At 47.3% G+C, this 14,752-nt stretch overlaps 1 protein-coding gene and 1 long non-coding RNA gene across 7 annotated transcripts in view; one reads left to right on the top strand and one right to left on the bottom strand.

The window, feature by feature from the left end:
- Positions 1 to 14,752, bottom strand: part of Znf827 (zinc finger protein 827) — a 167,915-nt gene that overhangs the window by 134,485 nt on the left and 18,678 nt on the right. For all 6 annotated transcript variants that reach the window (XM_060393207.1, XM_060393206.1, XM_060393210.1 and 3 more), the window contains exon 2: positions 721 to 1,761. In XM_060393207.1, the coding sequence (XP_060249190.1) occupies positions 721 to 1,761 (1,041 nt within the window). The remainder of the gene's footprint in view (positions 1 to 720; positions 1,762 to 14,752) is intronic.
- Positions 874 to 6,665, top strand: LOC132656994 (uncharacterized). The gene is made up of 3 exons (XR_009594842.1): positions 874 to 1,010; positions 1,674 to 1,905; positions 6,497 to 6,665. It is a non-coding gene; the product is annotated as an uncharacterized LOC132656994 (long non-coding RNA).

Genomic DNA, 14,752 nt, shown 5'->3' with positions numbered 1-14,752 from the left:
GGTGGCATAGCAGTGTCTAAACCTCTCCTTCCGAGGACCTGGCTGCATGTGCCAGGGCTCTACGGGATAGCTGTGTCCTGGGAAAAGATCATCTTACACTGCCGCACACATAGCTTTCATATGGGAATGGATCTGAACAAAATGAAGCCTGGGCAAGAAATTCTTGCATTCTGTTTGACAAGAAATTACAGGTGAATAGGATAGGTGAACAAAGCTTACGTTCCACAAAAACGTAATAAAAATACTCACATAAAGGCGTGTGCTGTGATCAATTAGGGCAGAGCAGTTAGTGATTATACAAAAGTCCATTTGTGGCAGCGGCAGCGGGGCCTCCCCTCGTCCACTATTTCTAAAGCAGTGTTTTCCCCCTCTGTGTTCACTGCGCCTTGCACTCTTTGATCTTCCCCCATTAAATGTATCTGGTATGTGCCTAGTCTGAACTTGGTAAGGGGTGGGGGGAAGTGCATGAAAGGGACAGAGTATTATTGCTCGTCTCTAAGATTATTCATTACTTTTCAAAACCACAGCCATTTGTGAAGGCTTTGTGTGGCACACACATGAAAGACCATTATGCTGTCCATTTTAAGTATTTTTGTTGTGTTCTTGCTTTTTGATTTCTGCCTCGTCTTGGAGGGGGAGCCCCAGTGAAAAGGCAGAGGAGACACGGTGGGCAGTTTACAGTCACAGAGGCCTGCGGCGTGGCCGAGCAAGATTCCATACCTGAACTCGAGGGTTTAGAGACGCGTCCCTTGGAAACCGGAAGTAACAGCAGTTCCAGGGACTGAGGCTGCGCCGGCGCGGGGGGCGCGGGCGGCGGAGGGGGCGTGACTTTCTCCGGCTTCTTCTCAGAAGGCGGCAGGGGCAGAGGGTCGTCGGGTAATAAGGATGACTTCTCGGCCAGGAGGCTGCCCGCGGCCCGGGCGGCCACCTCTTTCAGGAGGGCGGCAGAGGAGGTCATGGAGGCCAGCGACAGGAACGAGCTGGCCGGAGGCGGGTGCTCCTGGCCCGGGGTGAGGCTTCTCTCACTCACTTTCTTAGACAAAGCGGCCAAGGTGGAGCTGGCCGACTGGGAGCTGAAGGGGGAGGAAAAGGACTCAAACCTCAGGCTCTCCTCTGTCCGGGACAGGGACTTGTCCTGCAGAACAGCATTGGCTGCGGCTTTCAGTTTGAGGATGGCCGAGTCTGGAGACAGGCCGCAGGTGGTGGTTGAGCTCGGCAACCACTTACCTTGATTCCAAATGAAACGGTTACTTGGGGTGTATTGGTCGCTGTGGTCCTGCTTCTCTGCCAGCTTCCTGGCCAGGACACTGAGTTGCTGGGCATGGTGGGAGGGCGGGGAAAATGACAGGCTGGGGCCAACGTTCACGGGGGACTCCACCCTGCCGTTAGCTGTGGCATCGAGTTTGAGGGACCCAGCCTCCAGCAGCCGCCTCAGGTTGCTGCTCAGAGGTTTATTGGAACTGGGCGGGTCATCGTCACACACAGAAGACACTCCTGGGGAAAGGTGGTCTTGACACTGCAGCGAGTCTCGAAGGACCTCACCCTCAAGTGCCACCAGCTCCAGCGTGTGGCTGCTGGGGGTGGCGCTGCCCAGGGAGGTGTCGGGGGATGTGGATTGCTCTTGGATCCGGTCCTCCAGGGACAGCTTATAGTTCTCCTGGACTTCCCCATAGGATGCTTCCGATGGAGTCTCAGAGGAGTTCCCATACCAGTGCTCTCCTTCGCTGAAATCTCCCTCGGCCTCGTCCTGCCTACTAACATCTGGAGGGAATCAAGAAGACCAGGTTACTCCCACAGAGAACGGCCAGTTTGTTTGAGACCCCCAAAGGGGAGGTGGTGACATGCACAGCCTTCCCTTCCACCCAAGAACCACACCAGGGCTGGAACACCAAGAGCTGCCTCAAGGTAAGCGCTAAAACAGGCAAAGGCACAAACACCGGCAAGTCCCGAGATGATTCGGTAAGAGCTAAACTCGAGAAAGAGAGGAGGAAAAACACTACCAGGAAGGAAGCGGCTGGGTAAAACCCCCGCAGCTGTCCATGAATGGGGAAAACAAAATAAAGCCTGAAGACTTGCAAACACCAAGCACAGTGACCCCTTGGATAGTGTCAGAACTACAGAGGAGCCTGGCAGAGCCAGCAAGCAGCTGCCCCGTCCTAGCCCAGTGACCTCAGGCATATCACCTAGGTGGTTTGAGGCTTCCTTTCCTCCAGTACAAGATGCAATCTGGTTTTTAATAAAGCTTCTCTGAGCGTGTAAACACTAACGGCCACACTCTCTTGGCCAGTTGTTATGAAGCTTAAGTTCCAACAAGCATGTGACCGTGTTTTGAAAACAACAAAAAAAAGTGCTCCGTAGAAATCAGATCTCATTAGCAAACTCTGTTAGCATCAGCGGCTTGAGTGACTTATGTGTGCCACTCACATGCCAGGGTTCTGACTTCAGCCGCAGCTTTCTTGCCACGTATTAAGGGTGGTGACGAGGAAGCTGTTCTTTAGGCCTCTCCAAGTCCTCGGGGGTTCTTTTCCATCCATCAATATGGGGATCCACCGCCTCTCCGGTCCTCCCCCAGACGCTAGTCAGGTGGAAGTTCACATTCCAGGAATGCTGGTGAGTGCCGGCACACTTTCACCCTTGTGACCTCCATCTGGAAGGCCCTCTCCCAGAAAAGCTGGTGGCTCAAGTCTGCCCATCACCCCTCATACCTAGCTCCAAACATTCTTTTTCTTAAAATTGTCCCACAGAATCAATCTCTCCTTCCTACTCACTCATTCAACAAGTAATTACGGTGTGCTTAATGTGTGTCAGGCATTATTCTATAACAAAACAATGGTTCTGCCTTCTTAGGGATTTCACTCAGCAGAGGAAGACTGACGCTAAACTACACTTAACAGATGATGCTGTGGGCAGGAGGGTGGTTAGCGCAATGGGAAGATCTGCAGACTGTGAGGAGGAGGATCCCAGGGAAGCTGCAGTTTCAGAGAAGGTGGCAAGGAGATGTGGAGGCTGGGAGAGTGACCCTGGCATGAGATTTCGCAGCACAGAGCTCTCAACCGCAGCATTCCAAGGAAGCTAGCTCTAAGGGGCCAGCATGTAGCCTGCAGTGAGGGCTGGGCTGAGAAGCAGGGAAAGGAGGGCCAATGGGCAGTGCCTGCTTGAGGGGATGTTTGTCAACTGTGTGAGGATGTCATACGCAGATCAGTGACCTGCTGTGAGCTCGAAGCTGGCAGCACTGGAAGCCATGGGCAGATGCCTCAGAGTATGCGGCTCATGATGCCAGGGGGTTGACTGCTCTGGCTGCCTCACGAGAAACAAGCTGCAGTTAGAAAAGTGAAGCAGGAGGCCACCTCAGGATTAAAGCACAGGGAGGGATGGAAGGGGCTTCCTTCGGGTGACAGCTGGTCCAAGGGCATGGAGTGTTTTGTTGACACTTGCTCCACATCCCTCTAAGAGGCCTGCTACCTGACCCCTTCCAGAAGGAAGGGGGTGTTCCTTGGAGGCAGGTTGTAGCCCCTTACCTGCATACCCCACTTTGAGCCTAGCAGGTGATCTTCCCTGTGCTGCTCAGAGAGGAGCTGCCACAAATGACAAATTCTCTCACTAGGTGAAAGTTCTGCAGCACCTTTCCCAGACCTTTCAAGTTATCAAGAAAATGTAAAATATCAAATGGAATTTGCTTTTGTTCAAAAAAATAACTGCTAAAATTAAATTTTCTCTGTTAAAACCAGTTCCTCGCCATTTGCCACATTTCCCTTTTCTCGGTTGATTTATACATTTTCCATGTCCTGAAATCACCAGTGTCCCTGGACTCCTCATTTCCCCAATGGCTCCCAGGAGTAGGGGTGCTTCTTGCCAAACCTCAATCAGTCAACATCAACCCCAACAATATGCGTAATTTTATGTATCTTTCACATACCATCTGTCCTGCGTTCAGATTAAATACCTTATACTTCAACAAAATAATAACAATAACATAGGATCTCCACTATACACAGTAAGAAAAGTAAAACATTGGAAGAATCAGTATAGTAAGGATTAGCTGACTCTTTAATCATTGTACATATTACATGAGTGAACAGGAAAAATACATTATCCAAAATACAGTGTGTTGGGGTTCATACTTGTGGAGCACTATATAGTCAACACTGGTACTGAGTCAGCACAGTAAGGGTTAACTAAGAAGATCCATGAAATGAGGGTTTTGAAAACCTAGAAAGTTACAAACAGGTGTCCAATCTTGTCATTTTCCTGAGATGATGAAATACAATAAAGGTAGCCAGTTAACTCAATGTCATATGGCTACCTACTACTAACATCAGAAGCAAAGACCCAAATCTCTGGAACCGTGGCCCAGGGCTCTGTAAAATTGTTGTCTTGGAGGTTTAGCGCTGAATAAGCTCACCCTTTCTAGTTCTTTCTGAACTCTGGCTGGCTGGTTCAACTCAGCTGGTCTGGCTCAAAACTCCTCTTCAAGCTGACTGATTCAAACTGGCTTCTCTCAGCCTCTGACTGAATCATTCTGCTTGTCCTCATACTAAACTTTGACAATATGTTCTAATCTTCTGGCTTTTTCTCATTATCTGCCTCGTTCTGTCTTCACCTGTGTCTAGCTTGTTCTCTCTTCAACCTGCCTCTGTAAAACTATCCCAGTAAAACTGCAGCCCCCCTCTCTCTCTCTCTCTCTCTCTCTCTCTCTCTCTCTCTCTCTTTCCCTGTGCTGCTCTCAAGTCCTCCCTCTTGGGTTTATCCTATGTCTAAATTTGTCACTTTGTCTGCCTCTCAATTAAACATCACTTTTAAACATGGGTGCTTCCTTCTACAAACTAAAAGGTGTGTGCTGAGGACATGTGTATTCCAGCCAGAGTGCTAGCCACGGTGCTAGATTAAAATTCCTCTAGAGGGCTTCTCTGCTAACCAGGAGTCTGCCAAGGGCCTCTAGGATGGCTCTGCCAAGAAGTTCTTAGAGGTTGGCTGCCCTCCTTGACACCCCCAGCCACCCTTCCATTGTTTGAATCTGAAATCAGCAGGGGGTCATTCCACATAAAGACCATTCACTCCCTATCTGGAGATGCTGAGGAGAGAATCCTTTACCCCTATACTTTTATTCTCTCCTCTCCCTTTCTGACTTTTTTTTTGTCACAGCAGGCAGAAGTTGACCCAACTACCTAAAGAGTTCGGTGCATCTTGTGGCAAAGGGCCAAAGCATGGCTACATTTCCTAAGCCCCTCCACATCCTCAGAGCAGGGGAATATCCCTCCTGAAGCGAGTGAGTGGACCAGAAACTAAGGGGGTTATCCGATCAGAGTAATTATATCAAGCATCAAAGCCTCTCAAATGAGACACACAGCTAACACTTATCTCCACATAAGGCCATGCTCCTAAATTTGCCAAAGCATGACCTCAAACAATTGTTACGAGTGAACAAAGAATTTCACAGAGTGCTGTATGCCCCTAAATGCCTGTGTGTTTCTCAAGCATCCAATTCCCATTCCAAGCAGATGCAATCACAGAGATCCATGTTCCTCTGAACTATCCAGAGCTGGGATATTCACAGCACTCCTTATTCAATGTGATGGACAATCTTTGTAGTTAACTTGGTTGAATCTGGGATTAACCAACACATACACCTCTGAGGGCTGGAGGGGTCTGTGAGAGGATATCCTGGAAGAACTGACTGAAGAGGGAACACCAAAAAGGTCTGAGGAAAAAGCAGGGCAGGTTTTGCTTGCCTGGCTTCATTCTTGCTGGTGACGCTTTGACCTTCTTGCTGCTTCTGCTGCTGCCATCCTTGGCTGAGTGATGGACCCTAGCTTCTTCCGCCTTTTAATACGGACCAAAGACCTGTGACACTCCATGCTGCTATAGTCCTTTAGTCCTTCAGTGCCAGACAGGGACTGCTGAGACATCCAACCTTGTGCACTGAGTAGCTACTAGATCCTCAGCCTCTCCAGTATGAAGATGGCCATTGCCAAACAACAGGAAGTATTATGTAAGCCATCTAATAAGTCACCTTTGTGATATGCAGCCATTCCATTGGTTCTGCTCCCCCAGAAGACTCAGTGCTACACCACAGTCACTTCCCTGGCTGTTTCTATGTCTGTGCTATTCAAATAACCAGAGGGTTTGAACACAACCCCTCAAAAGAGAAAGAGCATGTATTTGAGAGGAAAATCAGCTAAAATTATTCCGACATCCTCGAGGTCAAATGAAAAGTACAGGAGACCTTGAGAAAAATAAATGTAAGATACGTAAAGAGGTTGAGAAATGATCAAAATTCACATTCTGCTTATAAGACTATGACCCCCCCCAATAGAAATTGTTTTTATTTATTGCTTTGTTTGTAAGTTCCTCTGTAATAAGCACGGGCTCGTGGAGGTTGTACTGGTCCAGCTGCAGGGAACTCCTGTCCTGGTGCATCTTGAGGAAAGACTCCCTAGAGGGACCTGCTGGATGCCACAAAGTGCAAGACATGTAATTCCTGACTTTTACTTCTCAGAACCCAAGAGGGCCCCGGCAGCAAAAAGACACCTCCATCTTCTTGTCCATCAACCAGCATGGAATCAGCCTAGGAAATGGCAGAGCAGGACAAGGTCCTGGCAAAGCTTCCCACGGCTTTCACAGCTTTCTTAACCAAGGCATCCTGGGGAAGCCTCTACATGGCCAATACAAATAACTCTAGTAAACATATTACTTTTAACCTCTAAAAAAGTTGTTTCCATTATTATTCCTCCAACAATCTCTGTCTAGACTGTCAGACTTGCACTATTTCTTGTCAGATTTACGAGACAGTGTGCAGGTACACGTGTGTGTGTGTGTGTGTGTGTGCGTGTGTGTGTGTGTGTGTGTGCTTTCCCTCTGAAAATCTGAAAGTCAAAGAATTAAGAATAAAAATACTGCAATTACGGAGTGTAAGTACACCAAACACATTTCTGTTTCTACATTGCGAGTACTTCTCGAGTAAAACAAAACAAACTTCTAGCACCTAACAAATTATTTATAATTTAGCTCTCAAGCAGCAATCGGGTAAGCTGATATCCAGAACTCTTTGGTGTCCACAGAAGAGAATGTCTCTGCACCTCCTCTTCTCAAAGTTGCCAAGTTTTTATTAAATGCATTTAATTGGGATGACACTCAGCTCGGGGCATCCTCATTTAGAAGGCTGGGGAGCAGATAGACAAACAACATATACAAATACCTATTAATTTCCAGCCTCTGGAGTCAGGGTAAAGCAAGGGCACACAGAACCTGCAGGCCCCATTTCTCAGCCTACTTATATATCATTCCTATCAGTGGTCCTCACACACAGATCCACCAGCCTTTAGGACTAGTAGAGGTTGACCTGGGTCAACAGTGACTGTCTCAGTAACACTCAGGTATGTTCACCTGCTATCTACCAACTAGCTCAGTTCCCTGTAAAGACCTTCCAGCTCCCTTCCTTCCTACTATCCGCCTGAGGTAAATATCTAGACCTGCCTTTCAAGCTTACAAATCTCTACCGGCATGACTGACTGTACCCGTAATACTTGCTGCAAATCAAACAGTCATTTTTACATGAAACATTATACAAAAGTGATGTGAGAAGTTGAAGGAGCTGTACTACAAAAGCAACTGGCAAAACCAATGCTCACGCTAATTTTTAGGGGTTTTTATTTGTTTGCTTGAGACAGGCTCTCGGGTATTTCAGGCTGACTGAATTCACTGTGATGGTTAGATTTACTTGTCAACTTGACACAACCTAGAATCTGTGTCGGTGGGCATGTCTATGGAGTTGTTTCAATCAAGTTAATGGATATGGGCGAGATAGCCCACTTTGGGCAGCATCATTCCCTAGGCAAAGAATCTAGAACTGCATGTGAGTGGGGAAGTCATGCTGAAAGCAAGTAACCATGCATGTCTTTATTCGTTCTTTGATCTTGAGTGACTGACAGCTGTTCCAAGTATGTGCACTGTGACCTCTGCAACAGTGGGCTGGAACCCAGGCTTCTGAGCTGAAATAAACCCTTTCTCCTGATTTTGATCAGGATATTTATCACAAAAATGAAAGCAGAACACTTGCTGTGTGGACAAGAGTGACTTCTTTCTTCCTCTTCTTTCTGCCTCTCCTTTCTGCATGCAGGGTTACAGATGTTTGTGGCACCAAGGATGGGACTGGGGCTTCATGCGGGCTAAGAGTGGGGGCATGCTACAAGCAGCCAAACCCCTACTAATACTAATACAACAAAGACATAAGGAAATGTTCTCAGAATTCACATGGCCCAAGTGGAGCCCTGCAGTTCATAGGCTACGGTAGAGCAGGGACGGGCAAGGATTCGGGTCACAAGGCCGCCACTGCCAAAAAGGGGAGCAGTTAGTTTTAGCGGTATAGGCAGCTTTGGAAATGGCACTAGCTGTTGAAAACCATCACCCCCACACAGGCTTGTTCCTCTGCGAAGAACCAAAATCAAACATCTCTTTTGTGAATAAGGCTAATACTGGGGTGGTGTGTGTGTGGATAATTAACCCAATGTGGAGCATTCTTTCCATTTGAGACCAGCACTATTGGTTCACCGAAGGTAAGCATGTCCGCTGATGCCCTCACACCCACGAGCTTAAAATGCCACTCCACTACATGACAGAGGCAGGGAGTTAGCCTCTCTGGAGACCCTGCTCCATGCAAGAGCAAGCTCCGACTTCTCTGGTGGTGGCGAGCTACTGCCAGGTGGCCGGACTACAGAGCAAGATCACTTTTCTGGGTGGCTTCTCCTGCTCAAGGTGAAGGCCACAATGGGGCTGGGATCTGATAGGTTTTTGCAAGCACAGAGATGCCTCTTAGACCACTTTTCCCAAGAGGCAAAAACCTGGCTGCAGGCTCTCTGGATTTTCACTCTCCTAAAGTATCCAAGAGTAAAAGGTCTTTCCTCTTCCGATTGGCCTGCTGGTGGTCATGTTCCCTTCCCGGGCCTATCACGGAAGCTAGAGGGCGGGATCTAGTGGGCTCAATGTGGGTCACAGAAGAAAAGCCAGGCAACAGATGCCCGGAAGACAAAAGCCACCCACCCCCGCCACGCTGGTTAATAAGTTTCTTCTGCAGCATCCAGAGCTGTTCTCCACCAGTTTTATGATGTGAGCAAAAACACATCTGCCAAAGTCTAAATTATCCCTTTGAGGCCCAAGAACCTTAAATGAGCAGCCCTGAAAGAGGGAGCCATTGTAGGTCTTCAGGGCTTGGTAGAAAGAGGTAACAAAGATAAACACATCACTCCTTGTCTTTGAATGAATTCCAACCCAGTTAGTAAGCCAGGTTCAACATTTTCAGATAAAGAGCCTGGCCACGTCTCCCCATGGCCAAGGAACCAGACAGCTCCTTCACCAAAACACCCATCTCAGCAGAAACGGCCACTGTCCGTCTCTCCAACACAAAGGCTCGGAGCCCCCACCAAGCCTCCCTGCCACTTTTCAGTGTTCCTATCACATGCCACTCATTCACAGATTCTGTTATTCTGTTAGGCTCCTGTCGTGGCTGTCTTCTCTATTTCTTCCAAGACCACTTTAGTGGACATGACCACCATTCCTTGCCAGGGCCATAGAAGCAGTCTTGTTCTAGTTGGGAGTCTCAACCAGCAGCCAGACTGAAGCTTTCAAGAATATGTCATATCCCAGGATTCCCAATGCTCAAAGGCTCCACAAGGCTTCTTGTGTTCATCGGCATACAATCGCAGACCTCTAAGTCTATATGACCTGCATACCCGCGAAATCATTCGCAACCACTCTCTCGGACTAGGGGTGTAAGTGCTGCCACATGGCCTTTGTGACTGTTTATCTCTTTGTCACAAACCCTTTATCTCCCAAATACTCATGTGGCCAATGTCCTCAGGTCTTCAGGTAACCCCTCAACAACAGGAAAGCAGATCTGTTTCATTTGTAGCTGTGTCCCCATCTCCTGGAACAGTGCCAAGTACCAAGCAGGCCCTCACTGTTTCTCAAAGGCATGAGTGAAAGGGAAGAAAAGCCCTAACATTTGGAGAAATAGTGCCTATCAATAATGGCAATTAGAACCATCTTCAAAATTGGAATCTACGATGCTGTTTTTCTCGTGTGAGTCAAACACGGAACAAAGAAAAGAACCTATTTTAAAAACTTACCACCCAAGTTTCCTTCCCAGTCAAGAGGAGGCGGCCCCTCTGGCCCTGACCCCAGGAGGTCCCAGGACTGACTTAGAAGCCTCTCCTGGAAACCTCAAATGGCTTTAGTTAGCATTTCTACCAGTTCTGCCTCCTTGACAGAGCCCTGTCCCTGTCCTTAATAACCCCGGTGTTTCCCACAAACCGCCAAGGAAAATATGCTCTCAAGACGCCACATGTGTCTGTGGAGACCCACCTGCTTAGGGAAACCAGAATATAGGGAATGCTGGGTGTGGTTATGAGCTTGTGATCCCAGCACTTGGGAGGTGGAAGCAAGAGGAGCTGGAGTTCCAGGCTAGCCTGCTGCATGAAACACCTTCTCAAAAACAGAACAACAAGAACAAAAACATAGGAAAACACCCAACAAAGTGCCGTAGACTCAGTGGAAGTGGCTTCATTGCCCCAGTTATTCTCAATCAGAAAGCAGACAGCGGCCAGTCCTGTGACCACCACCTTCAGAGACCAAGGTTAAAGCACAGAGAAGTATCCGGGCTTGTCCAATAGAACTTCAGAATAATTTGTAAATTCAAAACTTGTTTATGATTTTGGAAACCCGTTTCTAACGGCAAGGCCCCGAGATGGCAGTGGTGTGCCAGAGATCTCATGGCTGATTGACAAAGCTCCAGCGTCCCCACCCAGCTCATATCACATTACAGCATGCTGGTGCCTCTCCATCATATTTAAGTGAGTGAGTGAATTCTAGACCAAGCCCTGGCACACAGCACGCTACCAATAAAGATCTATTGGATGAATGGAATGCTGAAGACATGCCTGCTACCATGGCAAACGTTTGGCGTATGTCAGCAAGCTTCATGCAAAACCAAGGCTCCAAGAACATAGCTGCTTACTCGTGCGGACTTTCTGAGTGAAAAGCCAAGGAGCACTGTGGCAAAAATAAATTTTTGCAAAGGATCAAGTACACAGTTTTGTTTTTTTTTTTTTTTTTTGCATATATATTTCATTTTGGCAGGATTTTAGAATGCGTATGCTACAAACAAAAACCTTAACAGGTTGAGATTATCACTGTGTTTCTAATACATAGGTGTGCCTCGGGAGCCACTGGGATCATCAGCGTCTTACACCTACGTTAATTAATTGGCTTCAAGCGCTTATAGATTTGTGGAGGCTAGAGGTGTAGAGACATGCACGTGGGCCCACACACCCATGCAGGCTGGTGTGGAGCCAGGGTGACAATGGACATCGTTTTCCCTCACTGTCCACCTCATTTTTGAGCCGGGTTCAGTGCTTTGTCTCTGCATGTTGGTAAATGCATTCTAGGGATCCCTCTGTCTCCGCCCCCAGCTCCAGGGCTACAAGCAGGCATCATGGCTTTTATGTGGCCACTGAGGATCCAAACTCAGGCCCTCATGTTTGTGCATCAAGGGTGACACCCACCGAGCCACCTCCCCAGCCCCCACCTGCAGATTTCAAGTTTTGATTCTTACTTTAATAGTTCTTTTGAAGACTTGGGGGTTTTCCACTGCATCCAAGGCAGAGACTCTTCAATATTTGTAGTTATTGTCTTCAATAAGCAGATGATAATCACTAGACTCACTGAAACTTGTGTGCAGGGCCAGCGAGTGACCCCAGGGGTAAGTGAGCCTGCCACCAAGCTTGCTGCCCTAAACTTGATCCTTAGGACCAACTTACAGGGGAAGAGAGTTGACTCCAAAAATTTGTCCTCTGATGTCTACAGACATGCCAAGGCACACAACATATACACAATAAATTCACTGTAATAAAAAATTAAACTGTGTGCATAATGGATAATACCTAACGTCACAAGCAGAACTCTGTTCAGAGGATGTTCAGGTGCTAACCAACCCTAGGTCACATGACCAGGGCTTTTCACATGATCAAGTTAAGGTGAAGTCATTAGCGTGACTCCCAGATCTAAGATGAATGAGGTCCCTACAAAAATCAAGATTGGACCCTGAGGCAGACACCACTTAAAGGCTGTAAATGGGCGGCTCTCACAGCCACAGAGCTTCCAGAAGCTAGACAGACTCCTGAGGCAGCTTGGGGATGGCCTTCAGAAAGCACACAGCCCTACTGACTGCCTGACCATGAACGCTCCACTCCCTTAACTGGAGACAAGCAGTCCCTTTTTACTGTTTAAAACACTAGTTTGGGCTGGAGAGATGGCTCTGTGGAGTGAAGAAGCTGCCAAGCTTGGCAACTAGAGTTTGGTCCCCAGACCGGAAGGGTGAAAGGAGAGAATGAAGTTTTGAAAGTGGTCCTGACCTCTATACACATGCCATGACATATGTTTGCTCGTGAACAAACATACAAACACATGCACAAAAAGAAATAAAATCTTTATTTAAAGGTTGAAAGTTAAGCCACCAATTTGATACCCCGTTATGGCAGCCCCAGAAAACTGACACTCTTAGGGTGTTCCTTTGGGTGCTGGAGAGATGGTTCATCAGTTAAGACCACTTGCTGCTCTTCCAAAGGGCCCAAGTTCAGATCCCAACATCCATATGGCAGCTCACAACGGTGTGTAACTTCAGCTCCAAATACAACGAGCAAGCGCCAGGCATGCATATGATGCACAAACAAAACACTCATCACATAGAAATAAAACTTTCTTTAAAACAGATGTTCCTATGGATTTTTTTCACATTTGAATTCTAAGCTGTACCATCAGTGTCTCCATTTTGCCTCCTACTGTGGTGATAAAATCCCCTGACGAAAGCAACTCATGAAGAAACTTACAATCCCAGGTTACGGCCCATGGCTGCGGGGAGGTCAAGGTGGCAGGAACTGGAACAGCTGTCCCATCACACCCACAGTCGAGGGTAACGCATGCCTGCTGGAGCTTAGGTCCCTCTGTCTTCCCTTCATTCCAGAGACCAGCCCACCAGATGGTGCCACCCACATTCAGGTGGGGTCTCCCAGCTCCATTAACACAAATAAGAAAACCCTTCTGAGGCACGGCTACAGACCAACCTCAGCCTGACAATTCCTCTGAGACCCCTTTCCCAAGTGATCGTAGATTGTGTCACGCTGACGATTAAAACTAGCCCTCCTGCTTAACAATGTCCTCTTCAGCTAAGTCGACTATTTTTGCCTGGAGCTGAGCCCCTGAGGCCAGAAAGTCAGTGATATGAACGGACTACCACGTTTTTGTTTCCTGCCACCAAATACCATTCAAGTGAAGGATGTAGAAAAAGACTTCCTGTGTGCAGCCTCCTGTTACCTAGTAAGCTCCAGCCAGCAACAACCAAAAGTAAACTCGGCCTTACATAGATGGTAGCAAACGTGCACCCAAGGAACAGTTTAAAACACTGCATGAATCCACCCACCAAAAGGCCAGTCTAGAAACCCAGCTCTTCTGGCAAGTCCATGGACAGATTACTCTCTCCTTTACACTCTTGAGCACCTCTGTATGCACAAAAAGCATATAGAATCTGTCCCCTTGAGCAATCAGAAATAAATTTACCATGGCCACCATGTTGCTATCAGAAGCATTGTCTGCTAAGGCTGATAAATCGCTCAATTACCTGCTTCCTTGACTTTTATTTCCTCTTGTATAAATGTTTCCATCCTAATACTACCAATACCTGTTATAAGATGAGCCATAAATTACAAAATGACTGAAATCACCAGGAAATCCTTAATAGATCAAAAAAGAAGTTAACCACAAAAAAAGAGACCCTAATAACACACTCATGTGCTCCATAGTCTAAGAAATGGCATCCTATAGACAGACAAATGGGTTAGCACTAAAGTCAGCTTATGTATAAACTGATGGAGTTATGTGTGGGTGTGTCCAACAGCAGGAGCCTGATGTGCCTTGTAGGGAAACACGCTCAAAGTCCTTCAGCTGAAGGAAAACATCCCACTGTACACCTCTATTTCCTAAAAATATGCATGAATTCAAAAGGAAAAGGGCCAAACAGTTTAGCAAGAGAGAAGAAATAAAATTGCTTTGTACTTTGCATTTACAAACATAAGATACAGACAGAGATTCAGGGGGACACCCTACACCTACAGCAGCCCAAGAAAATCCTAGTACCATTGACTGTGAGCAAATATTTCACTGGTCGGCCCAACATCCACCACACCAGACAACAGATCACAAGGACATCTAATGCAAACTCAACTGTAAGCTATGAGGTAGGCCAACAATTTTAACCTTTACTCCGGCCAGGCTCAAAGCCAGGGCTGCTATCAAGCAATCAAATGTATTCTTAACTCGTGCTTTGCTTTATTTTCTACACTCAACCTCCTGGCACACACAGATGGAGTCAAGGATGAAAGGCCAAAAGCCCATAAAAATCAACAAAAAGTACGACCAGCCAACAAGCTAAGGTGATTCCAAGGGCCAGGATGTCCTGCAGCTGTGCAAAAACTTGTAGGTCCAACTGCTTTATCCGCCTCATCCTAAGAAGCCTGGGAAGGCTGAGTACAGCAGTCCCCATCTTGAAGCAGGTGCGTCTCTGTGAGTTCGAGGACACCCTAGTCTACACAGTGAGCTCCAGGCCAGCTAGAACTACGTAGTGAGATCTTATCTCAAAAAACACAACAAACAAAAGATTTCCTGGGTGTGACTCCCATCTCCGGTCTCTCCTCAGGCTGCCACTTGG

The sequence above is a fragment of the Meriones unguiculatus genome, chromosome 10 (genome assembly GCF_030254825.1).
Source record: "Meriones unguiculatus strain TT.TT164.6M chromosome 10, Bangor_MerUng_6.1, whole genome shotgun sequence".
NCBI classification, from domain to species: Eukaryota; Metazoa; Chordata; class Mammalia; order Rodentia; family Muridae; genus Meriones; species Meriones unguiculatus.
This window is presented reverse-complemented; position numbering and strand designations above follow the sequence as displayed.